This window comes from Polypterus senegalus, chromosome 12, assembly GCF_016835505.1.
Source record: "Polypterus senegalus isolate Bchr_013 chromosome 12, ASM1683550v1, whole genome shotgun sequence".
Lineage (NCBI taxonomy): Eukaryota > Metazoa > Chordata > Cladistia > Polypteriformes > Polypteridae > Polypterus > Polypterus senegalus.
Genome location: NC_053165.1, coordinates 142,919,368 through 142,946,220, shown reverse-complemented (window position 1 = coordinate 142,946,220; position 26,853 = coordinate 142,919,368). Strand labels below are relative to the sequence as shown.

The window sequence follows — 26,853 nt, the reverse complement described above, 5'->3', positions numbered from 1 at the left end:
ATGGTTGCTGTTTAAGGGTTATGACACCTTCTTTGCATTTGACATTACTCGCTGTGAAGAAGCCTAATATGCCCAAAGATACTAAATGTGGAAAGTCAGAGCTGGCTGCAAACATCATTAACAAATTTATATGGGTGCTATCTCTGAAGTATTGAAACTAATTGTACTTAAAAAAGGTCAATGGCTCCCTAAGCAGTGTGCTAATGCTTAAGCCACCTTTGAATCAGAACAGATCTAATGGCTAGACTGACAAAGCACATAGTGACTGAACCCTGATTACTGCTACACCCTAGATGGGTCTATAACTACAAACGCCATCAGTCCTGGACATGATGTGTAATCGACTAAAGTGAATGATGCCTTATTGGATAGGAGTTTGGATAATGGAAGGTATGAATAAAAGGTGTCTCATAAAATTGAACAAGAAACATTCAACACTGCAGCAAGAATCCTAAGCTTTAATTTTCAGAATTCAGAAAGTAATTACTCTGCTGAATATTTCTTTTTCATTGCTGTTTGTTAACAGATGAGCTAAATCCAGAATATGATGATGATGAAGAAGTGAATGGAGTCGATCTTGGTATGTAACTCCTTATTATATACAGGTTTCTGCCATCTTATGTGAGCCATTTAGAATTGAAATAGGTGGGAGCCGTTGCAAGTTTCTTTGCAATTGTAGAGGATGGGCAAGTTCAGTGGTCACATGGCCAACAGTTAACAAGTAAGACCCCTGAGATTTTTCCCATTTTTGTTCTTCTTGGGGGTATTTGTTTGATTCCCTTATTTATGACTTTAGGGACTGTCTATGCTATGCATCACTTGTAGGTGGTGTGGCCTTGCCTTACTGAAGTCTTTGCCTCCAAATGTTTTGACTGTTGTACAAAATTTGCTAATGAATTAAAAAGGTGTGAGCTCTTCGATGTTTCTCTCCTGATATCTTACTTTCTGTTTTATGTCTTACAGGTTTAGTGTTTGGTATTATACTGATATTGGTTGGTGTGGCTGTTTTCATAACTGTCGTAGTCTTGGCTGTCAAAGCCAGCAAGTAAGTAACATGAAATGCTGATGCAATTGTTTGCAGTCTCAAAATGAGATGTGTGGCTTTTTTTTATTTCTGCAGACTTGTGCCACATATAATCAGACATTTGCTCATGTAGAATGCATGTCAAAGTAGCTCTGGATTCTAGTGTATAGCAACAAACAACTTCCACTGCATTTTCTTAAGACAACAGGTACTTCTCTGCTCATCACAATTCTGTACTCTGCCTCACATCTTTCTTGAAACTGCTTTCCATCTTCGTGAAATTTTCTTGGACATTACAGTGGATTGAAAACCTACCAGCAGTCACAGGACTAAAACTGAGTGTAAAAAAAAAAAAGTGCATAAAGTCAAACATGTGGAAATGTGTAGGTAAAGCAAACTACAATCAGCATTAACATGAGCCACAATCAGACGGCACTAGGTGTATATGTGCTGGTGATGGAGCACCCAGACCATATTCTGAATTGGTCAGAAATGGATAGAAAAAAATATTTAATACAACTGCACATGCACATGCCACATACATCAATTAAGTCAGGGGAAAAGACAAAAACAGGTTGGTGGATGTCAGGTAATCTGTGGAATGCTAGTCACCCCTGACACCAGCAGCATGTGGAGTCAGGCAACCCTCTGATTCATTAAACCATCACATCTTTCTCATCATGTTAAAACATTACAATTCTTTATGGCAGTGTGGTCCTTTTTTCACTTCTTTTTTGTTGGCTTGGTTAGGATTCCATTCTGACTACAGGATAACTGCTGTGCACTGTGGATGCATTGCAATGCCAAGTGTAAATGTGTTCTGGCTAGTGATATACGGATGCATAGGGAAAAGAAAACTTAATAGTCACTGCATGGCACATGTAACATGTTTTGAATATGGATGAAGCGGGATGCTTAATAACAGTAAAGGTTTAAGTGCCAGATTGGGCCTGCAGGCCTTGAGTTTGACATGCCTGCTTTAGTCAGAACAGCATTCAATTGGTGTTGCAGTCTTTCTCAGCTGAAGTACTCTTCCTATACAATGAACCTGCTAGGTAGGTACCAAGATCTCAGAGCCCAGCAAGCCATTTTCATGGTGTACTTGTGCAATTGTGACAATATTTAACTGTTTCACTGGATTAAATGGTTTTGCAATCAACAATTTTTCAAATCTACTTGAAGGATGGGTTTTGTAGTTACAATGGTAGTTTTTAATTTTTTCACCATTACATTCACTTTCACTTGGAAATATAAATTGCTCAATGAAGCTATATGTATAATGGAAAAAGAAAGCAAAGAGAAAAAGTTGCTTTCCCATGTTAATCCTGCAAAGTGGTCCTACAGAATAAACATAAAACAAAATCCCTAAAATACGTTCAGTTTTAAGCGGCAAAAGATCCAGTTTTAGAAAATATGCCTTTCACAATTCAGAGGTAAGACCAAGAAGAGAATTTGGAAAAACTTAACTTAAAGCTAACATTAATTTTATTTTTATTTTTTTCATTTTTTCATTTCTATTACTATTTAATTTAATATTGTTTCTTTGTGTCAGTGTACTGCTGCTGGATTGTGTGAATTTCCCCTTGGGATTAATAAAGTATCTATCTATCTATCTATCTATCTATCTATCTATCTATCTATCTATCTATCTATCTATCTATCTAAAGCACCAATTCTTGGCACTAGTTTTTCTGAAGAAAGGATAGGTCTTCTCCCTTTACAATGACTGCCTTAGGGAGAAAATTCATGTACGGTAAATAAAAAACATCATAAATTAGATTAGATTAGATACATTTATATAATCCCATGGGGAAATTCAAATGCATACAGCAAAAGAAAAATAAGAAAGAAGAGTACTGTAGAGACTCACAGGACAGATAATACTGCCATTCAGTTCATCAACTGATAAGTAAATACATAAATAAAAATAAACGGCGCAGTGGTAGCGCTGCTGCCTCGCAGTTAGGAGACCTGGGTTCGCTTCCCGCGTCCTCCCTGCAGTTTGCATGTTCTCCCCGTGTCTGCGTGGGTTTCCTCAGGGTGTTCCGGTTTCCTCCCACAGTCCAAAGACATGCAGGTTAGGTGGATTGGCGATTCTAAATTGGCCCTAGTGTGTGTTTGTGTGTGTCCTGCGGTGGGTTGGCACCCTGCCCAGGATTAGTTCCTGCCTTGTGCCCTGTGTTGGCTGGGATTGGCTCCAGCAGACCCCCGTGACCCTGTGTTCGGATTCAGCGGGTTGGAAAATGGATGGATGGAAAATAACCTTAACAAGTACATTGGGTGAAAGTATTGAATTGCCTGATAGCAGTGAGCAAAACATATGCTTTGGTGGAATGAGCCAGTGGCTAAAGGTACTCCAAGACAGTGCCTCCTGGAGGAGATGAAGGGGAGTTTTCATGATGGTATCCAAATTTCTCACCGTCATCTTTTCCATAACAGCTTCCAGTGTGTCCAGGGTTGGCCTTATAATGGAGCAGGCTTTCATGATAAGTTTGTTCAGGCATTGAGCTTCTTTTGATCGCACACAATGTTGTTTCCCCACGAAAATGAAGTGTAGAACACCACACTGAACACTTTGTTTTTTTTGTTGTTTGTACTATTATGGTGTCACTGTCACTAGTCTGTGGGAGACATGCAAGTAAGAATTCGCACAGAATTCAACCTTTTTAAAACTGTCGTACAAAAAAAAATAATGTTGGGGAAAATTACTCGGATATGCTGTAAATTAATACAGATGTATTATTGCTTTAAAGAAGATGTATTTATAAAGTTTAAAGCTTTTTTTTTATCATATTTCATATGATACTCCACTTATAAGCTGTTGGAGAGACACCTTTTGTAAATTTACTAAAACAGTTTTCCCTAAAAGCACTAGTTTCTGTGGCAAAAGAAGGTATTCCACAAATGTGTGAAAATTAATTTTGACTTTAAAGATACCAGCCTAATAATTTAATCTAAGTTATGTTTATTAGATATTTTTAAGTAAAAGGAAAAAAAAGGCCCGAAAGGTTTCCATCAATCTCCCCCATCAAATGCTCTTTTCCAGGGTTGCTTGTAACACAAACCTACACTTTCAGGTAACCATAAAGGCTCGTAATGATGATAGTTGTGTTCACTTATCCTTCTAGAAGAGTTGGGCTGATAACAAATTGAAATTTCCACAGATTGTTAAACCTAACTGTCCTCCATATACAAACTATTAACACTAAAGTACAGCAATTTCAGAAATAAAATAAAGCTCTCTAAAATAAGCTCTCCTCAATAGCCCAGAAAATTGTTTGTTTGTAGACTGCTCCCCATTTACAAATGAGGCATCCAGGCAGTCCGAAAAAAACGGCGCTCTGCTCAATTAGTTGGCTTTTTTGACAGCTGGGGAGCTTCGTGTGGTAGGCCAGCACTTTACTGAACAGATGGTCTGCACGCAGCTTGTGCTGAACATTCACACTAACACAGCAAAGTGTTGTTGCTGTACATCATTCCTAGTATGAGTAGTGTGGAAGAAATACACATCTAAATAATATAATGGAAATTAATATGCTTATTAACATCCTCTGTATCACAAATTGTAACTTCCCTGCATGGTTCAACGACAAGCGCGGGTCATGAAAAATCCCCTCCATCCCCTCCAGAAGGTGCACTTCTGAAATACTTTTAGCCACAGGCTCATTCCACCATGGTGTCCTAAGAAGTGCCTCTGGGGTTCTTTTATGCTCACTGCTATCACGCAATTCAATGCTTCCACCCGATGTACTCGTTAAGTTTATTTTTATTTATTTATTTATTTATTTATTTATTGATTGATTTTATTTTTGCAAATTTTTGTTACATTTTTTTTCCTTCTTTTATATTTGTCTAGCATTTCCTATTCTTTTCTGGTAATTTAAGGTGTTGCAGCAAAACAAACAAATTTAGAATGCTTATTCTTATCTTTATATATTTGGATTTATTTTCATTCTAACTTGGGTTCTTCATGCTAACCCTTTTAATTATCACCCAGAGCAGAGAATATCCGTTTCACTGGAATTCACCTGAACACACAAAACTACCACCTGATTTTTCAGCGAATCTTAGCACTATTTTTAATTCAGTAACTTGTCTCTGTTAAAGTGTACCTACTATTTTACAGACACATTTTCCTATATATCCACCAGTTCATTCATCAAAATGATCTTTGTAAAACCATTTTTACAAGAACTTCATCTACAGGCTGATTCAGTCACATGACAACATCTTTTTTTAAGATAGTTCTTGACAGCTCGGTCGGCACAGGCTCTCTTAAAAGAACAGTTTTTCCTAATGCCTCGAAAGTTGCTTGTGCTTAAATCTTAATTAAAGAAAACAACTCAAGACAGTTCTATTATATCCAGATCTGATTAAAAAATGTTTGCATTCAACTCACCTTCTTCTTGAAATTAAACAATTTTCTTGATAGGTTTCAGTCATGCTTGAGATCTAATTACAACATACAGATCGTAATATAAATGTTTTGAAGACCTGATATAAGTCAGCCTAAAAATATTTGAAATTTTCCCATTTATAAAATATGGTGGAGTGAAGATAAGAATGTCCCTAAGATGCCACTTTCAACTAAGCTATTTGCTATTTTTTATGCATCTGTGTTTCTATGTGTGTCTAACATTTGTAAAAACTCAATTCCTTCTATGTCTCTTTCTTTTCTGTTGAAAAATGTTCCCACTTCCATAATTGTTTAAATAATTATTCACATTTCCATCATAATACCTTACTTAAAAAAAAACAAAAACATTGAAATGTGTTATTAATTGTTACCTGAAGTTAGATTTTTCTGTTTATAGTTGTTAGGGATAACACAATTGTGATTTAGACCCTGATTGTTAAAATCTCTGAACTGAAGGAGGGCATGCTTTTGTTTTTCGCATGACTATTGTGGAAAAATAATAAAAAGTTGATCAGTATTGATCAATCTGGTGTACGTGACAAAAGCCACACAGGCCTATCTTGTCCATTGTGCACATGACAAGTGTAACTTCCTGTTTCTCCTAACAGACAAAAAACCACAAGTGACCAACTGATGAACTTTAAAAATGTTGTAAATGCTGATCCAAGCAAATTGTTGTAAAGATGTAATGTCTTGAAATTCTTGTGCAACTAAAGTCATAAGACAAAGCTTTGCCCTATAAAAGATTTGGGACACCGACCCCTCGGGGCAGATGAAGGGTAGGTGTCCTAGGACTGTGCTTCTCTGTCATCTTACCTTTGCCTGGTGTGTATTAATAAAAGATTTTTTACTAACTTTAATTATATCTCTCTGTCTTCAGTCACAAGAAACGACACTAGAGAAAAAGTGTCCACACTATACAGTGGTGTGAAAAACTATTTGCCCCCTTCCTGATTTCTTATTCTTTTGCATGTTTGTCACACAAAATGTTTCTGATCATCAAACACATTTAACCATTAGTCAAATATAACATAAGTAAACACAAAATGCAGTTTTTAAATGATGATTTTTATTATTTAGGGAGAAAAAAAATCCACAACGATCTCTTTGTGGGGCCATTAATGTTTAATTTATATAGGCAACCAAAAAGCAAACTTGTTTTTGGTCATGGACTTAATTTCCAAAATGAATGAAAATGTCAAAATTCTTGTTTCTTTGATAAAATTTTACACACAAATAAAAAGGGAGAATAGAATCCCTACAAAACTGAAGGAGGATACCCTTGGTAATAAGCCACAAAACAAAAATAAAAAATCACACTAAACTTGGTGTAATGGATTAATAATTATTCCGGATGCTATCCTTAAACCTGATCTGTGTTTTAAAATCCAAATTAATCATGTGACCCAATCTGTTTTCTTATCTAAAAATATTACATGTTGAAGTATTTATTTTGTCCAGAGTCACAGAGAAGCTGATTTGCTATTTCACTTTTAGTTAACTTGGATACTTTCATACTGTGTATCTTGGATTGCCAAAAAATATGCAAATAAACTGCTAGTTGTACTCTACGTATGTGTAACTATTGTCAGTAAAAACATCACATAAATTGCATGGAGACATTGTTAAAGTAGCTACCTGTTTAATTTAAAAAAGATTTTAGATTATTCTATTGTTTTGGCCCTTGTTTATCTATGTATAAATTATTCTGCTGAGAAACTGGTGATCTCTTCCAAACTCTAAATTTGAAATATTTGAAAAAAAAAAGAATGGAGAGATGGCTTTCTGTTTTTAAGCTATGGAATTCATTATTTATGCTTCACATACAATCATAATCAATACTGTTTTAAAAAGCAGCTCAAAACATATGGTAATCTGGCTTTTACTGTATAAAAACCACTGTTTCCAATATTCCATTTTATCCAACCCGCTATATCCTAACACAGGGTCCCGGGGGTCTGCCGGAGTCAATCCCAGCCAACACAGGGCACAAGGCAGGAAACTAACCCAGGGCAGGGCGCCAGCCCACCGCAGTTTCCAATATTAATATCATTAATAATAGTGATTCTCTTCTAGAAATTTTTTTTGTTCTTTTATTCTTTGCTTAGTATGTGAGGTGACATATTGTTTTAGCAAAGTACAGTACATATACAGTATTAAATACAGTGGAATAATTAATGTAAAAAGGTGCTAAATATTCACTCATAAACGTATTCATCCTACTTAATTCACTATAGGGTTACAGTGAAGTACACATAACATAAAAAGATGCCTTTAATGGCAGAAAGAACCTCCAAAGCAGTCTATCTCTCTCTCTCTCTCTCCCTCATCCTGGTGAAGTGATGCATGCTGGTATTTTGAGGATTCGGTCCAGTTTTATTTCAGTTGCTAAAACTATTGGCTAAACACAGGCACCATATGGAGGTGCCCAAAGTCTGATCTCTGTGAAGCTGCACCAGTGTTGAGAGGAGCCCCAGGCAAATGCAGTGACCTGCACCTGTTTTTACCCCTGGGTATCTACCTGGTACATCAAGCTTTCTGACATTTTTAACAAGAAGGCTTCCCGGGGCCATATGTAGCTGACATCTGTAAAGTTTTATCTGTTCAATTTTGTGTTTTATAGATTAATTGCCAAAAGCTAAGACTGTCTTTATATTTCAAATTACAGAGAAGAGAAGAAACATAAGAAGACTATCCAAGAAAGTGAAGTTCAACCCTGTACTCAATTGGAAGATAAAGATATTTTGTAGACCCAACACCATCATCGCATATCTGGACTGAGCAGAATTTTTCCCTCTGAAGAAATACCCCGAAAGTCCTGGCAGCTTACAGCACGAGTGCTCCCTCTGTAACTTCTTAACACTCCCATTTTGTAGAAATCCAATAAGAAAATGTGTCGAAATCACCAAGAGAGACTCCACGCCACCCCGATCTTAATTATAACATCTGTGTACAACTTGTGCTAACCTTCAAAGTGTATTACCACACCCCAACACTCTATGATCTGTTATAATGTGTAAAGCAACTACCATGAAGATATGGGGCATTTATTTGTAGTCCAAGATTAGTATATATGTTTAAAATAGGCATTGAGATTCATTTTTAATGGGGTATTGATCTTTAAGAAAGACTGTGCAGGATTGCAGGGGTTAATGGGAATAGGAAAGGATTGTAACTTTTTTGTATGGCATGGAATGGCAGTGGAAACACATTATCTTCTCACTGGGTCTTTTTTGAAGTTTCATATTATAAATGTGGAAATATAACTTGGAAATTAAAGGCTGCTTGATTTACTCAAAAACGGATTAGATCATTTAAAAGCCAACGACTGGACAGGTGTAGGTTGATGCTGCCACCAGTTTGCGTTGTTTTGCACTTACAACTTAAAAACAACACAGGCCTAGACACTCAGTACTTTTGGATATGCGATATCTCTGCCTAACATAACCTCATTAGTTCATAGTAGTAAACAAAATCTTACCAAGATAAGCTGTTAAGTGTCATGATTTGATATACTAGGGTCTAGTTTACATTGTACAGGATATTTTATCATTATATAATTAGGCATGGGTTTATTTACTTCCACTTGTAAATTACATGTTAAAGTGGCTATAAACTCCTCTTTGCAGCACAATTATAAAGGTGACTAATCTTTTTTTTTTTTTGATACATGAATAAGAGTGCTGCTGGGGTCTGTTCAGTCACATGATTATAGCAGGGGTTTACTTCTTGGGAGTGCTATGTTTGCTTCTTCTATACTGCTAATATTAGTTTGTAAAAATGAAAAACAATAAATATTTTATACTCTTAAACAGAGGCATCTCTGGTCCATTATAAATGTCTCTCTCACACAGTCTCCTCTATTAATGGTTGTCCTTCATCTACTCTCTTTTGTCTTATTCTGTCATTCTCTGCCTTACATTCATTCCTGTATTATCATGATGACACACACACACACACATACATATAGAGATCCTAGCCAAAGTGTCAAGCTGTGCCAACTGCCAGACACTCTGCAGCATTTCACATAGGATCTTCACGCAGAGGCTCACTATCACCAGCACTAACAATCATTGCAACAAAAGTGCAACCAAATTATATCTTGCTTTTACCACAGTTCTAATTATTGAGAAATTACCTCAATAGCTTTAGTAAACCCTGTGGGCAAGAAAGTGCCAATTTTGCCAACACTTGACACCCTTTTATTATTCAATCAGTTTAGATAAAAGACAAAGTATAGAAAATATAAAAGCAATGTGGCATTTATTAATGTATAGCAATACTAAATATTACTGCGGTGGGTTGGTGCCCTGCCTGGGGTTTGTTTCCTGCCTTGCACCCTGTGTTGGCTGGGATTGGCTCCAGCAGACCCCCGTGACCCTGTAGTTAGGATATAGCGGGTTGGATAATGGATGGATGGAATGCCAAATATTATAAAATAGTAAATAAAATAGATAGCAGTGTCTGGATATAAACAATCTAGGACAAGCCTGCTGAAAACCAGAAATGGCATGGGGTGGATGTTGTCTTGGACGACTTTTGATTTAGAGATTGTTGTTATTCATAGACTAAGTTCTCTGATGTCCAGATGAAATGGTTACATGTGTCTCTATGTCTGACGTCACTTCCTCTGTTGCCCTTCTGTAGTTTTTTTCCATTTTAGTCCCTTGAAAAAGCCATATTTATGTTAAATTGCACAGGTGGGGTTTCAGGACATGTGACATTGCATACATTTGATTCACTACCTTGTCATGATGACAAATGACTTTGATCAAAGTCTTGTATCTCTTAAGTACATCCAAACTCCTTCCTTTCTCAGCCTATAATTCTATAACTCTAAGTTCTAACGCTTCCACCCATTCCCTGGTTATAATTAACTAAAAAAGGTTATATGGCATCTGGACTTATTTCCCATTTCCAAGTCACTAACTAATTGAAAAAGAAACCAACTGAAACAAAAGCATGCATTACTGGTACAATACAGGAAGAATGTACAAGAAAAGATGCTTGTAATGTCTGTAATTAAAGTCCTGTAAATTTAGTTTATCTTTATTCATTTGAGCAAAATAATAAAAATGTAATTTAAGTCTGCATTTAAAATACTGAAGATTTTTCCACTCCAGAACAATTCCTAAATAATTATCTTTATGACTATTTGTATTTCAAGGACAAAACTGAGTATGCCTAGAAACTGGCATTAGCAGCCATGTAGGATTGGGGCCTGTTGAAATCTATGTGGGTGACAAAGCTGATACTTCTGCATTTCTGAAGGAATACCATCTTCAGCTCAACCTGGTGAAGATGGGCCCTCTTTTTAACCCAGCTCATCTGTTTATTCAGCACCCTATCTCTATTCAGTTTGGCTCATTATCACTAAACCCACCAAGTCGTTTGGCAGCCTTGGGGTGGTGATCAATGACCAGCTATCCTTCAGGGACCAAGTTGCTATGCTCTATCGGTCTTGCAGATTCACTCTATTTAATATCCACAAGATCAGACCATATCTGACTTGAGCATGCAGCACAACTCCTGGTCCAGGCTTTGGTCTGGTCATGTCTGGATTACTGCAACTCTCTGCTGACAGGAGAACCAGCATTTATCATAAGAAGCTGCAGGTGTGGCATGTCACATGTTTAACCACCCATAGCGGGTACATGTCACACAATGTTAGCATGTACTAATTTCAAAGCCTTGAAATCTGCCAACTGAGTAGTCAGCAGTTCAGCACCTATATACTGTATATGCTCCTTTTCTACCACTGCTGATAAATGTCATCTGGTGGTGCCACCTCTGCATTGTATCAAATCTCAGTCTAGACTCTTTTTATGTGGACCTCCTGGCTGGGGGAATGAGCTGCTCATCTGCATTCGAACGTAATAGTCCATCAATGGGTTTAGGAAATATTTGAATACTGTCTTGTCTGGTGAATTTCTAATTGATATTAACTGTTAGGTTTTGTAACCTAAAATTGTAACTTGCTTGTAATTTTGTTCTGAACTGCTGCGATAATCAATTTTATAACCTTGTCCTTTAACATTTGTTCCCAAACAGCCCTGCAGAATGATGTTTATTAAGTTGACCTCTTTTGTAAGTGGCTTTGGATATAAGTATCTGGTACATAAATAAATATAAATAAATGTCCTGAGCAATGTGAGAACCCAAAACAGTAAGGTACTGGAATGCAAAAGTCCTAAAATGGAGAAGACAGTGGCAGCCTTTTAGGAAGATGTAGGAACAGCTTGGATCAGCAGAGGGCAGCAGAAGCTAATAATACCGTAGCTTCACATTTTTCCACTCTTGTGAGTCCATGTGACTTCTGATGTCATTTCATGTATAATGCTTGACTGCACCAGAAAGCAATCAACTCAAAGGCTTCTTGGTCGTATGATCAGTGTGGCTAAGCTACAGCTACTGTAAAATGCCTTGGAGGTCTTCAGCGGGTCTGCCACACCTCCTGGCAGCAATCCTGCCCAGCTACTACCAGCAGATGCTGCTATCACTACTGCAGACTGGTTGTTTTCATTATTTGCATCTTCAGCAAGCATTCTTTTTCATCATCATGAAGGCAACAATCCTTCAGCATACAAAGAGGGCAGCAGCTGGGATATACATAACAGTGGTACAACGGAATACTGAGTATAATGTGCAATCAAGATTCATATAGAAAATTCAATATAAATGTACTGGAGTTATTGATAAATCAGTCATTTCAGTTACTATATATAGCACTGCCAAACCACAAACACAATTAATTCCAATTTATTCTTTTAAATGAACTGTTACTTATGAGCCCATCATGCTACATTACTACAGTGAAAACTATAAAACTACACTATACTACAATTCAAATACATACAAATTAAAGTATATTTAAAGGAACAGGAAAAGAAGGGACTATCTTTAAATGCATAAAGATGCTGAAAAGCCCCTAGAAGCTTTCTGCCCTCTAATGAGCAGACAGACAATGGTCAAGTCTTCTGTATCTAGACATTGGAGTTGTGTGAGGCTCAGCCTACTGTAGCAGTGAACAGATGAACACTTGCCATGCTGTCATCTGTCGCCTGTTTTGCTAGCGGTGGAGGAGATTTATACAAGAGCCTAATAGGCATGGATCACACTGATTACAAACTGTCCCAGTATATACAATGGATTCAGAAAGTATTCAGATCTCTTAACTTTCTACACATTTTATTGTGTTGTAGATTTATTGTTAAATGGATCAACCTGCCATTTTCTTCCATCAGTCTTCACTCAATAATGATAAATTGAAAATATGTTTTCAGAAAGGTTTGCAATTGTATTTGCTAATTCAAAAACTGAAATCTTGTATGGACAGAAGTAGATTTAGATTTTGTACTTGTAGAAGCCCCTTTGCCAACAACTACAACTTTTAGTCTTCTTGGAGAAATCTCTACAAGTTTTGCATCCCTGTATTTGGAATTTATTCCATTATTCCTTGCAGATCCACTCAAGCTCCATTAGATTGGAATGGAAGCATCTGTAAACTGCCATCCTCAGGTCTCTCCACAGATGTTGTGTGTGGTTTAAGTCTGGTGTTTGGCTGTACCACTCAAAAACAGTCAGAGACTTGTCCTCAAGCCACTCCAGCGCGGTCTTGGCTGTAGGTTTCGCATCATTGTTGTACTGAAAGAGTCTGAAGTTGTGTGCACTCTGTAGCAGATTTTCGTCAAGGATATTCCATCTATTCAGAACAGAATCCCTGCCCCTGCTGCTGAGAAGCACCACCATGGCATGATTCTGCCATCGCCATGCTTCACTGTAGGGATGGTATTAAGTGGGTGATGATCAGTGCCTGGTCTTCCCTAAACATAATGCTTGGAGTTCTGCAGTTCAATTTTAGTCTCATCAGATCTTAAAATCTTTTGCATCATGCTCTCAGAATTATTTAAATTGTCATATGTCTTTTATTCAAGAGTGGCTTCTGTCTAGTCACTCTGCCATAATCACCTGATTAATGAAGTGTTGCTGAGATGGTTGTCAATCCAACAGGTTCTCCAATCTCAGCAGTAGATTTCTGAAAATCTGTTAGAATGACTATTGGGTTCTTCCCTGACCATGGTCTTTCATGCCTGGTTGCTAACTGGTTCCAAACATCTACTGTTTCATAATTTTGGCGGTCACTGCGCTCCTGGGAACACTCAAAGGTTTTAGAAATGGTTTTATTCTCAGCTGCTGATCTATACCTCACCACAATTTTATCACAGCAGTCTACAGAGAATTCCTTGGACATCATGGCTTAGTTTTTGTCCTGACATGCAGTGTGAATAGTGGGATCCTATATACACAGGTGTGTGCTTTTCGAAATCATGTGCAATCAATTCAGTTTGTCACAGACAGACTCCAAGTTAAGTTCTAGACACACCTCAAGGATAATTAAAGCAAATGGGATGCACCCAACCACAATCTGGAGTGCCAGAGCAAAGGGTCTAAATAGTTATACTGTATGAATGGGAAATTTCGTTTTTTGATTTTTAATAAAAAAACATGTCTTCACTTTGTCATGATGGGTTACCAAGTATAGATTAATGGAAAAAATGACAAATTTATTAATTTAAAATAAAATCTACAGCACAGTAAAGTGTGTAGAATATCAATGGGTCTGAATATTTTCTGAATCCACAATAACTGCATCACACAATATCCATACGACTACTGGGTATGAAATGACTTCGTAAGCCACAGATAAATTGAAGGAATGCAACTGGTTAGTTTGCAACAAAGTCAAGAGGAAAGTCAAGTGGCTCCTGCCCATGCAAATGCTGTCTTCTGTAATTGCTTGCTCTTATGCGTGAGTGTAAAATAAACCATGCATCAGTAACAGAAATCCCTGAGAACTTGAATCTTTAACTTCAGTATGAAGAGGTGTGGCATGTTAACCACAGAGAGAACCAGGAAACAAAATAATCTAAAAGGACATGACCTGGGTACATAGGCAAATGGTGTAAAGTGTAAACTAACATCACAGTCACTCTTAAAGAGGAACACAACCTAAGCTGCACAGCAGTCATCCCATGGCTCAAACCAAAAAAGAATAAGCTCCAGACCAAAATTTTAAGAAGGGGTATGTAGAATACTAGGGGTGGGGGGCATGATTTCATAAAGTCCTAAATAATCCAAAAGGTAACATTATACCCAACGGAATGGGGTGGCCTTATCCCTGTCAAATGACCTCCTTGTGCTTTTTTCTGTCAGAATTTTTACATTTTTGAAGTAAATATAATCAGCAGTACATAAATGTCTAGACATGGCATCCTGCATCCGCTCGATTAGGCTACAAATACAGAAGAGTGTAATACAGCTCCCAACCAAAAACGGTAAAAACCTTATAGTCACTCTCCAGTTTCTCAACAAAATTTAAAAACTGGCTCCAATGTGCGTAGGAAACAGATTGATTTCAAAGAGAGAATTTGCGTCCGCCTCTGTTTTAGAGTTTACTTCTTCATGGGAATGGGTGCACGTGACCCGCGGGTACGGATTAAAGAATTACTGTACAATCAAATTAGTGAAACTAACAATCCATTTAAGTATAAATTGTAATCTTTAAGCATGTTCTTGAACGAAAATGTGCTATACTGTATATACATATCCATCTATCTATCTTCCTAAGCACCCCTCCCCTGTCCCCACGCACACACATAAGGGGACAATTTAGCAACGGTAGTTCTCCTCGCCTGCGTTTGGAATCAATGTACTGTGAGACGGGACTTGTATAATTACAATACAGGTGTACTGGCAATTAAATTCTCGCGAGACTGTAAGAGGCGCGCTTTTGTTCTTCAGGTTGGCGTGATGCCGGCTTAGCACAACTTTATACCATGAAGAAAATTGTCCAACAGTTGGTAGCAAAACGCCTAGTACAGTTTGAAACTGCCATGAACAAGCTGTTGTTAAATGATCACTTTGCAACAAAGTGGAATTTACAAGACACAGCCTAAGGATACATCTTGATAGCTATTATTGGAAGCCAGAAACCAACCGACTGTCGATAAAATAAGAGCTGCAAAATGGACTACCAAGGACATGACAAGGTGATATTTATTTATTAAAAAATAAAGTATAATAGCAGTTAAGTTATAGAATTGTATATTACTAGTCAAAGTATGTTATTTAACCTTCACTATTGAAAAAAATATTCTTTTTATTTATTTGTATTTTTAATTGTTTGGCGGCCGCTGCACGGACGCATTTCAAACGGCGAGAAGGTGGTTACTTGACGTCAGGGCCGTTTGTGGACATAGGCAGTCAAGACGGCCCCATTTAAAGATTTCTACCGGTATCTTGATTTTGTTTAGATGACCGGACTGGAACACAAAGAAATGTTTATGCTGTGCGCCTGACTTGTCTGCACCATGGACAGCACAATCTGTTGCTCAGAAATGGCCCTGGCCGACGGGACATTTTTTTTTTAAAGAATACAGACCTACTAACATACAGACTCAACGCGGAAGTGCGATTATATCGTTTTACTGTATATTATTTTTGCATACTAGCGATGTTCGGTCTTAATATCTGATGACCTACACGGTCCAACAACAACACCAACACCAACAGCAGCAACAATGATGATGATGATGTCATTAATAATAATCTTCAGATTGCTGAATAGAACAGACAAACATGGCGAAAAAAATTAATCGATGAAAACAGCAACACGACTAGCTCTTGAGTGAATTGCTAAAAGCTGATTTAACCTAAACTATGATCGTCTCTCAAATGGACATACATTAAAACTTGGCAAATATCCTTCTTTTTTGGTGATGACCGTTTGTGTGATTCGGTCTGAGCACGCTAAGCAGTTGTGCAGTTTTTTTTGTAAAGGTAGATTGCATTAGGGTGGCACGGAGACCAGGGTTTGCTTCCCGGGTCCCCCATCCGTGCTGTTTGCATGTTTTCCCCGTGTCTGCATGGGTTTCTTCCGACAGTCCGAAAACATGCAGGTTAGGTTCCTTGGCGATACTAAATTGGCCCTAGCGTGTGTGTGTGTGCACGCCCTGCGGTGGTTTGGCGCCCTACCTGGGGTTTGTTTCCAGCCTTGTGTTGGCTGGGATTGGCTCCAGCAGACCCCCGTCACCCTGTGTTAGGATATAATGGGTTGGATAATGGATGGATGGATAGATTGCATTATTTGTATATATGAGCATACAGTAAATGTGTGAGTAAAGATTCATATTTAAAGATAATCAGTATAGTTTCAGTGAATGTTATCAGGGTGGCACAGTGGTTGCGCTGCTGCCTTGCAGTAAGGAGACCTGGGTTCGCTTCCCGGGTCCTCCCTGCATGGAGTTTGCATGTTCTTCCCGTGTCTGCGTGGGTTTCCTCCGGGTGCTCTGGTTTCCTCCTGCAGTCCAAAGACATGCAGGTTAGGTGCATTGGTGATCCTAAATTGTCCCGCGTGTGTGTGACCCTGTGTTAGGATATAGCGGGTTGGAAAATTACTGAATGTTATCATTATGCTAAGTTTTCAATGTATTTTATTAATTTAAATCATAGGTATATGATATGGTAATGTGTTAGTTAAAAAACAATAATAATAATACAGTGGTGTGAAAAACTATTTGCCCCCTTCCTGATTTCTTATTCTTTTGCATGTTTGTCACACAAAATGTTTCTGATCATCAAACACATTTAACCATTAGTCAAATATAACACAAGTAAACACAAAATGCAGTTTTTAAATGATGGTTTTTATTATTTAGGGAGAAAAAAAAATCCAAACCTACATGGCCCTGTGTGAAAAAGTAATTGCCCCTTGTTAAAAATAACCTAACTGTGGTGTATCACACCTGAGTTCAATTTCCGTAGCCACCCCAGGCCTGATTACTGCCACACCTGTTTCAATCAAGAAATCACTTAAATAGGAGCTGCCTGACACAGAGAAGTAGACCAAAAGCACCTCAAAAGCTAGACATCATGCCAAGATCCAAAGAAATTCAGGAACAAATGAGAACAGAAGTAATTGAGATCTATCAGTCTGGTAAAGGTTATAAAGCCATTTCTAAAGCTTTGGGACTCCAGCGAACCACAGTGAGAGCCATTATCCACAAATGGCAAAACATGGAACAGCGGTGAACCTTCCCAGGAGTGGCTGGCCGACCAAAAATACCCCAAGAGCGCAGAGACGACTCATCCGAGAGGTCACAAAAGACCCCAGGACAACGTCTAAAGAACTGCAGGCCTCACTTGCCTCAATTAAGGTCAGTGTTCACGACTCAACCATAAGAAAGAGACTGGGCAAAAACAGTCTGCATGGCAGATTTCCAAGACGCAAACCACTGTTAAGCAAAAAGAACATTAGGGCTCGTCTCAATTTTGCTAAGAAACATCTCAATGATTGCCAAGACTTTTGGGAACATACCTTGTGGACTGATGAGACAAAAGTTGAACTTTTGGAAGGCAAATGTCCCGTTACATCTGGCGTAAAAGGAACACAGCATTTCAGAAAAAGAACATCATACCAACAGTAAAATATGGTGGTGGTGGTAGTGTGATGGTCTGGGGTTGTTTTGCTGCTTCAGGACCTGGAAGGCTTGCTGTGATAGATGGAACCATGAATTCTACTGTCTACCAAAAAATCCTGAAGGAGAATGTCCGGCCATCTGTTGGTCAACTCAAGCTGAAGCGATCTTGGGTGCTGCAACAGGACAATGACCCAAAACACACCAGCAAATCCACCTCTGAATGGCTGAAGAAAAACAAAATGAAGACTTTGGAGTGGCCTAGTCAAAGTCCTGACCTGAATCCAATTGAGATGCTATGGCATGACCTTAAAAAGGCGGTTCATGCTAGAAAACCCTCAAATAAAGCTGAATTACAACAATTCTGCAAAGATGAGTGGGCCAAAATTCCTCCAGAGCGCTGTAAAAGACTCATTGCAAGTTATCGCAAACGCTTGATTGCAGTTATTGCTGCTAAGGGTGGCCCAACCAGAGAGAGGTTCAGGGGGCAATTACTTTGTCACACAGGGCCATGTAGGTTTGGATTTTTTTTTCTCCCTAAATAATAAAAACCATCATTTAAAAACTGCATTTTGTGTTTACTTGTGTTATATTTGACTAATGGTTAAATGTGTTTGATGATCAGAAACATTTTGTGTGACAAACATGCAAAAGAATAAGAAATCAGGAAGGGGGCAAATAGTTTTTCACACCACTGTATGTATAATAATAATAATAACATCACCATCGTCGAAAGGCACATATTTAGCTGGTGGTTTAAATAGATAACTATAGAATATTAAAAAAAAGTTTTAAAGAAATGTTAAAGACTACCAATACAACACGATTCATTTTTATTTTCTGAAATGGCACCAGTCAAGAGTGTATTTTACTGAGACGGTCTTGTAAACAGACGTTGCTATAACACAACATTCTCAAATTGTGAATTCAAGTTCCTAAATACTTGTCTGTCCTCAGTCCTGTCTCCAGGTCTCAATGTACAGGTCTGACAGTGATGATTCCTCTCAAAGCAAATGGGATGGCTGGGCACCATTTACAACTTCACCTAGGTCAGCAAAAATCTTAGAATCATCTCTGCTTGAAATGGCCATGATAGTCCCGGCTGAGCTAAAAAAAATGTCCTCTTTGTAGAGCAACTATGGCAACTTCCAATTGATGATGACATGCATGCATTGCATTCACAACTTTTACTTCTTTGTCCGAGTATTTTACGTCTCACATTTCACACTTGGCTGCTAATAGCTCAATGGTGACAAGTCAGCATGATCTTCATCGACCTGTTAAATCTATAGATCATGGCACCAGTGACAGATGATTTTTCTGACAGGAATGTTACTCCACCGTCACATTCAAGTTCACCCTTGAGAATGCAAATTCTGATTGTAGCGATTGCTGTGCCAGACCAAATCTCAACCACCCACACCAGGGTTGCAAAATAACCACATTTATTTATATTGCACATTTTTATACATGAAAGTAGCACAAAGTATTTTACAATAACGATGGTTAAACAAAGTTACAAAAGAGAGTAAAAACTAAGGAAATTATATTTTTGCCAGTAAAGAATCATAATGTCCAGCGCAGTACAAATTATGATGAGGTGACCAGGGAAGATGGGAAAATAAAAACTTTAGTTCACAGGATGTTGGAGAAAATAAATCTGTGGGGTTCCAAGGCCAAAACACTGCCCAATTCCCTCTAGGCACTCCACACTTCATGAATGTGTTGCTATTGACAAGGCATTCTCTGTATCCTTATGCGGACCTTAGTGCCACTGCTACACTGCCAAGTTGTTTGCCTGCCATGGAAAAGTCAACCCAGATAAAGGAGTACTGAAATCTTCAGGCAGAAAGTCCTTTTATCAGACTGGCTGACCCAGCACTGACTCAGTTTTAGAATGGCCAGTAGCGGGGAAGCAGATTGTTGGCCAAGGTCTCCAGAACTCTACTGTGTCTGGCTTGTCTGACACCTTTTTTGACAATCTTGCAGTGGTTCTGTAATTAGCTGATGGACAGGTATTGTTATTTTTCATTTATGTTAATTAGTTTCTACTTTTGTTTTTGGGGATTGTGGAAGACAGGTGAAAAAAAGAGTGCAGGCAGGGTGGAATGGGTGGAGAAGAGTGTCAGGAGTAATTTGTGACAGACAGGTATAAGCAAAATTGAAAGGGGAGGTCTACAGGATGGTAGTGAGACCAGCTATATTATATGGGTTGGTGACAGTGCCACTGACCAGAAAGCAGGAGACAGAGCTGGAGGTAGCAGAGTTAAAGATGCTAAGATTTGCATTGGGTGTGACGAGGATGGATAGGATTAGAAATGAGTACATTCGAGGGTCAGCTCAAGTTGGATGGTTGGGAGACAAAGTTAGAGAGGCGAGATTGCATTGGTTTGGACATGTGCAGAGGAGAGATGCTGGGTATATTGGGAGAAGGATGCTAAGGATAGAGCTGCCAGGTAAGAGGATAAGTGGAGGAAGGCCTAAGCGAAGGTTTATGGATGTAGTGAGAGAGGACATGCAGGTCATGGGAGTAACAGAACAAGATGCAGAGGACAGAAAGATATGGAAGAAGGTGATCTGCTATGCAAACCCTGACGGGAGCAGCCAAAAGAAGAAGAAGAAGACGTTTCTACTTTGCTTTTGATTTATTTGAACAAATCTCTATATGTGATAGTTCTGTATTTAATGGGTGGTATAATCCATTCTTACATCTTGCCTTGAGAGCTGTCGTGGCGCTCTGCACTTGCACTTAGTGAGGAGTGCTGGGCAAGAACAAAGTACAGTATTTTTGACTATTGTGTCTACTATTGGATTACTTTTGTTCTGTTTTGTGTTTTGTATTTACACCATTTTTTGACACCTATTGCGCACCCAAAATACCTGGAAGTGAGTCTTTCTCTGAATTGTGTTTCCTAAGCTTTCTTCCATTTTTTTCATATAAAGTTGTTTTTTTTTGGGGGGGTGGTAGTGTCTTCTTAGGTAGTCAAGACAGTTGGACTGTCAAGAAACAGGAATTGTTAATGCCCACTGACGCATTCCTTGAGTGAATTTAGGCTATACAAGAAATAAAATGTGGTTGTTATTCATCTTTCCAGCATTGTGGGTAAATGCAGCATACTGAGGCCTGGGGGCAAATGTACATAGTGCCACCACAGAGTACCAGAAAAAAAGAAACACACAAAAGTAGTGTTTAGTGACTAGTCCATAAAGCAACAAAAGAACTGCATTTTATGAAAACTATAAATTACATCCTGCCTTCATTATAAAAATAATGCTAGTGAATCTAATAATTTGTTAAGTGATCAAGAAAGCCAGATTGAATAGGTTGGTTTTTAGTAGTTTTTTTGATGTGTTCAATTGTACTGGTGTGGCATATCTCTAATGGTAGAGTATTTCACATTTGTGGTGCATAAAAACAGAAATCCACCTCACCATTTCTTTAATGCTTTACTCTCAGAATACTGAGTAAGCCAGTATTAGAAGATCTAACATTTAGAACAATTAGAAGTATAAGGGGACAAGCACTTCAAAATATAAGGTGGTAGTTTGTTTAGAGTGTTGTATACAATCAAAGGTATTTTAAAATCAATTGCAAATGACACAGGCAGCCAGTATAATGATGCTAAGATTGTTGAGATAGGCTCTAATTTTCTCAAAATTCTTGCTGCTGTGTTTTAGACTAATTGCAGCCAATTTTGATCTTTTTTTGGTAATTCTAATAGTGTGCATTTCAGTAATCCAGATGACTAAAAACAAATGCATGTATTAACATTTCAGGGTCTTGCAGTGATGAAAAAAATCAAATATTTGCAGTGTTTTTTAAGTCCAAGAAGCAGCCTAATGGGCACTGAAGTTTAGCTTTAAATCAAAAATGACAACTACATTCTTTACTTCTGCTTTTATTTATAACACCAGATGGCTTAATGTATTTCTAAGGTCCTCATTTTTTTGTTTGCCACCAAGTATTAAAGTTTCAAATGTAGATTGAGGAAAATAAGTTACTCAAAATAGAACCCTATGGCACACCATACATAGTATTGTGGATCTCGGATGTACTGTATAATCTCCACAGCTAACAAAGAATTTTTTTCCTTTGATATAAATTTATAACCAACACAAGGCACTACAAGAAAGGCCAACCCCTCTGTCTAAGGTGGTCAATAAAAATGCTGTGATCAATTGCTTTTTTCTAGAATTTTACTTAAGAAAACCAAGCTAGAGATAGGTGTAAAATTGTCCAAGAAACATCATCAGATTATTATTCTTGCGTAGTGCCCTAAACTACAGCAGTTTTTGGAGAAGCAGGAATAATGCTCATGCCCTATAAACAATTAAATATATCAAATATAGTGTTGCTTAGCAAGTCACATACTTCTTTAAAAAAGCCTTTTAGGACTGGAACTAAGACACATGTGGCTGATGTTAATTGAGTAATAATTTCTCAATTAAGTTTATTTTGGTAAAGATGTTTAACTAATTGTTCACCATGCTGAGGTTCAGTTAGCCATCAAATCAAACCTTTATAGTAAAGTGATTTTTAATGTTAACACTGAAGAGTAATGTCACTTGTGAATTTAAACACTATGGAACAGACGTAAACGTGAAAGCTGTTTTTAAGTATGAGCTAATGAGTGAACTGGTTATGTTTAAAGTGTTTTGAAATTTGTAACTTTTATAATTCTTTACAACAAATGCAGAACATTGATTGCACATTCCCCAAGTATTTCAGTGTTTTCACCTAGAGTCTGCAGTTTCTTCCAACCATACAAAAGCATACATACTGTTGTTCTTAGGTGACATTAAAAATGTTTTGATGTGCGAATGTGTTTAATAGTGCCTGTTAATGAACTGGCATCCAGTCTAAGATGTGATCCTTATCTTGTATGTGTTGTTAGTGAAGAAATACAGTAGACAGATTTTTTTAATTAACTTTAACAGAAGAACCTTATTCAGATGCATGAAACTACCTCTCAAAGATAAGTGCAAAAATGACATTTATTTAACAATAAATGTAATAACAGCACAATGGAACAAATTACTTTGTATAATGAAAAAATGTGCCCATGTTAAAAGACTACAATAGTAAACTATGGAAAAGCCATAAGCCACAAGGAGCTTGATTCTGGGAATAAGGTAGGGTCTAAATAAAGTTGACTCCAGAGGTATTGAAGAAGGGGACAGTTTTGGTGGCTCTGTGAAGATTTTCAAAAGCTTCTTTTAGGTACTTCTACATGTAAACCTTGGAAGATACTGCCTGTAAAATGGAATAGCTGCCACAATTCTGGCTGTGGCAAGGAAAATTGCAAACATCACCTTGATATGCGATTTGGGAAGCCATACTTTCCACCTGTCCTTCTCGGGACCAAACCATGGTTTGTTGCTTGGTTTCTGACTCCATTTTGTAAACAAGCTTTGTCGCCATTGAGGATTGATTTAAGCTGTACCAAATGCTCTTGCTCAAATCCCATAAGGAATCATTTGGAAAACTTCATGAGGGCCCGTTTCTTTTCTGTCAACAGCAAGTGTAGGACCCAACGAGCAGAAAGCTTCACTTGTGATTGCAGATCACCGCCACTTGCACATCTGCTTTCACATTTGCATGACTTTCATTGGGGATTAAATGTTTTGAGCTGTTCTTTAAAACATTGAAGTATGTGCCATAAAAGAAGGAACCCAATCTGATGACATGAAAGCACATTTAAAATAGACTGTTGGACTTCTCCTTGTAAACTGTAACACCTTATTAGCTTTCTTGATCTCTTCTGTGTACTGTCTGGATGTAGTCAGTGATGAGTCCATTACAACTCCTAGATCCTTCTCATAAGGTGTATTTTCAGGGCTCAGGCCTTTCTTTTTGTATTCACATCAAACATATTCACTTCCTACATGTAGTGTTTTACATATACTTCAATTAAATTTCATCTGCCACAAATCTGCCCAGGCCTGTATGCTACCCAAGTACCTCTATAACAATTTAGCTGATCCTACATCATCCGCAAACTTAACCAGCTTATTGATTATATTCTTGTACAGATCATTTGTATCTATTAAAAAGAGCAGCTGCTCCAGCACAGATCACTGGACGTGTGGTGTAATTTCATAGCACTGTGCTCAATTAGAAGTCTGCAGACATCAGAGGAGGCAACTGTTCAAGCATGCAGATGAGCCACCTAGCTGTGACGTGCTGGTGGCATGTAGACTGTTACTGCAGCCACCCACTGACATACTGTTCCGACATGAATTATGGAGCAGTTTCACCGAAATTGTCATCCACATGTTCTATTACCTTATATAGGACATTTTTTTCTTTAGTTTCTCCAAACTATTTGCAGTCTTTCACTGTTGTGCATTTAATTTATATCACTGGGTTTTTTAGTTAAGGCAGTGTGGTGTAGTGGTTAAGGCTTTGGACTTCAAACTCTTAGGTTGTGGTTTCAAATTCTGCTACTAACACTGTGTGACCCTGAGGAAGTCACTTGACCTGCCTGTGCTCCAATTGGAAAACCAAAAGAAATGTAACCAATTGTATCATAAATGTTGTAAGTCACCTTGGATAAATATAGTGCCAGATAGGACGCCATGCACAAATAAATAGGCCGCCGGCGTGTTAACGCTAATGTTTGTCTCAATGCAGTACAACAATTCAAACCATAATGTGGATTTGTTATAAGATAGCTCTCCTCTCTGGTATAGCTGATCGTGTACGCCTAATGCAGTAAACGTACGCTCACAGTCCTCCAGTCCACCCTTAATCGCTCCGCCCCCACGGCCTCGGCCTGGATTTGCAGAGAGGCCCGCGTGTTGACTGGAAATCGCGGAATGGATTTCCTTGCCACCCGGGCAGCGGCTCGTTGTGATTTAATGAGACACGCTGTATGAAAGATGGCCGTGGCGAGCTTTGAGTGAGAGGGTCCTGGGAACAATTAGCGAAACAACAAACCGTCGACCGAAAAAAAAAGATTCACTTTAGAGACGCGCGCTGGAGGATATTATCGTGAACCTGGGGTCGCCCTGCCTGCTTTTGTGGGAAGTAGTGGTCTCTTCGCATCCGATGGAGTGCCCGCACCTTAGCGCCAGCGTCTGCATCGTTCCCGATTCCACTCGCTTCCCCAATGGGTCGCCCTCCTCCTGGTGCTGCAGCGGTAAGTGGCTGACCCAGTAATCCGTATCGTGCCTGCCAAGAAACTCCGCAGGCTGAATTTTGGCCTGCTATTGGCAAGTGGTGCCGCTTTAAAGAGCTACAGGCCGACTGAGGCGAAAGTGCAAATTTAGTGAGCAGACGTGGTCCAGAATCGAGAGAGACGGGGTTAGGGCTGGTACAACTTTTATTTTTATCATTATAATTGTTGAAGTTGTTTAAAGGTTAACATTGAATAAACGAAAAGAGGAAGAGTTCCGATTTGGAACTCCGCTCCATTTACTTAAGTGCAGCGTGTACTTCATCTCTCTTTGTCTGTGCAACACTCGGTCATGAAGTGCCGCGCTGGGAACTTTACGAGTAGGCACTCGCGTTCATTGTTAAGTGTTCCAGATCTTCATTTTAAACAACGGCAGTTCGTAAGGTCAAAACAAAACCAGGGTGTAGAGAATATCGAGTGCACCCAATGCAGAACTCTTAGTAGTACCCTAGTCGGGATTACTAGCGTGAACCCCTTTTGGCCGAATCCAGGTCTCAAAGTGTAGAGCGCAAAGGGTTAACGGGTTTCTAGACCTTGGCATACGACAGCCAGTGTGGCTTGGTGACTATGCAGTGGACCTTTCATCAGAATGTATCCTGTTCTCTGAGCGACTTGTGACTCTGTACAAGTTCCCTAACATGTTTGTGCTCCAGTTGTAAAACAATTAAAATTACAATTTAAGCATCTGCACAAAAGATCACAGCTTCTTAAGATAAGTGTGCATCACAGAAAAGTGCTACATAAAGTAAAGATTGATTGTAAGGCCAGCAGCCATCACCGGTCTCTGTCGTTGCTGTTTTTTTTTTCCGGAGCATTTCGAGAACATCGTAAACCTGGTCCTTGAATGGATGCTTGTTTGCAGTTCAGATAATTAGGTTAGGTAGACTTTATTATCCCGGTGGGATATATATATTTGGTACATGTATTTTTTATTTTTTTTTTTTTGCAGCATGAAACGAGCCTTTAGGCACTTTTACACCTATAGATAATAAGTCAAAACACCAGCAACCAGTGTTGTTACACACAAACTAAAAATTAGTAAAAAAAAAGAATAATTACCCGTTTTACAGTACACAAAATAATTCAGAATTCATTAGCATCTCTCTGCAAGTAACAGAATTCAAGATGCTTATAACGCTGGGAATAAAAGAGTTCTTAAATCTGTTGCTGTTTGTTCATGGAAAGCTGTATCGACAGCCTGATGGCAACAACTAAAATTAAGGAAAAAAAGAGAGTGGCCGTCCCTCTGACAGAACTGAGTTGGCCTTCTTTCTAACCTGGTTATAATACAGTTCAGTGATAAACCAATAATTTTACTACTAATTTTTGCTATGTTGTTAAGGTGGATTATGTACTTAATGCTGAAGTTACCAAACTAGTATATAAAAAGGAAATGTAACAACAGATTTAATAAGAGACCCATGAGACTGATTCAGTATGGTTTTAGCCACTTTACAACAATTGAAATACCTAAGTAAGAAAGGCTGTCGCTGCCCCTTTGACATTTTTGTGTTAAGACCAAAGTTTAGCCTGTTATCAGTGATTGTCCCTAAATATTTGTATTACTCTAATAATAATAATACATTTTATTTATACAGTGCCTTTCCCATGCTCAAGGCATCTCAAAGAAATTTAAAATGTTAAATGTAACATATGTATATTACATTGGAAACAAATATCTGCAAAAAAACTATAAAAAACACAATAAACCAGAATAAAAATACAAAATATACAAAGCCAAGTATCCTGAGCACCTAG

The 26,853-nt window shown here is 38.3% G+C and overlaps 2 protein-coding genes across 3 annotated transcripts in view; both read left to right on the top strand.

Moving 5' to 3' along the window:
* The window catches only part of si:dkeyp-73b11.8 (BPTI/Kunitz domain-containing protein), a 32,138-nt gene extending 22,983 nt beyond the window's left edge, over positions 1–9,155 (top strand). Inside the window, exons 7-9 of the mRNA XM_039773682.1 lie at positions 527–580; positions 964–1,045; positions 8,110–9,155. Coding sequence (XP_039629616.1) covers positions 527–580; positions 964–1,045; positions 8,110–8,191 — 218 coding nt within the window. The 3' untranslated portion in view covers positions 8,192–9,155. The remainder of the gene's footprint in view (positions 1–526; positions 581–963; positions 1,046–8,109) is intronic.
* A 15,516-nt stretch (positions 9,156–24,671) lies between these two features.
* The window catches only part of usp3 (ubiquitin specific peptidase 3), a 45,975-nt gene continuing 43,793 nt past the window's right edge, over positions 24,672–26,853 (top strand). The window contains exon 1 of one of the 2 annotated variants that reach the window (XM_039773680.1): positions 24,672–25,059. In XM_039773680.1, coding sequence (XP_039629614.1) covers positions 24,969–25,059 — 91 coding nt within the window. In that variant the 5' untranslated portion in view covers positions 24,672–24,968. The remainder of the gene's footprint in view (positions 25,060–26,853) is intronic. The other variant, XM_039773681.1, reaches the window with a different exon arrangement.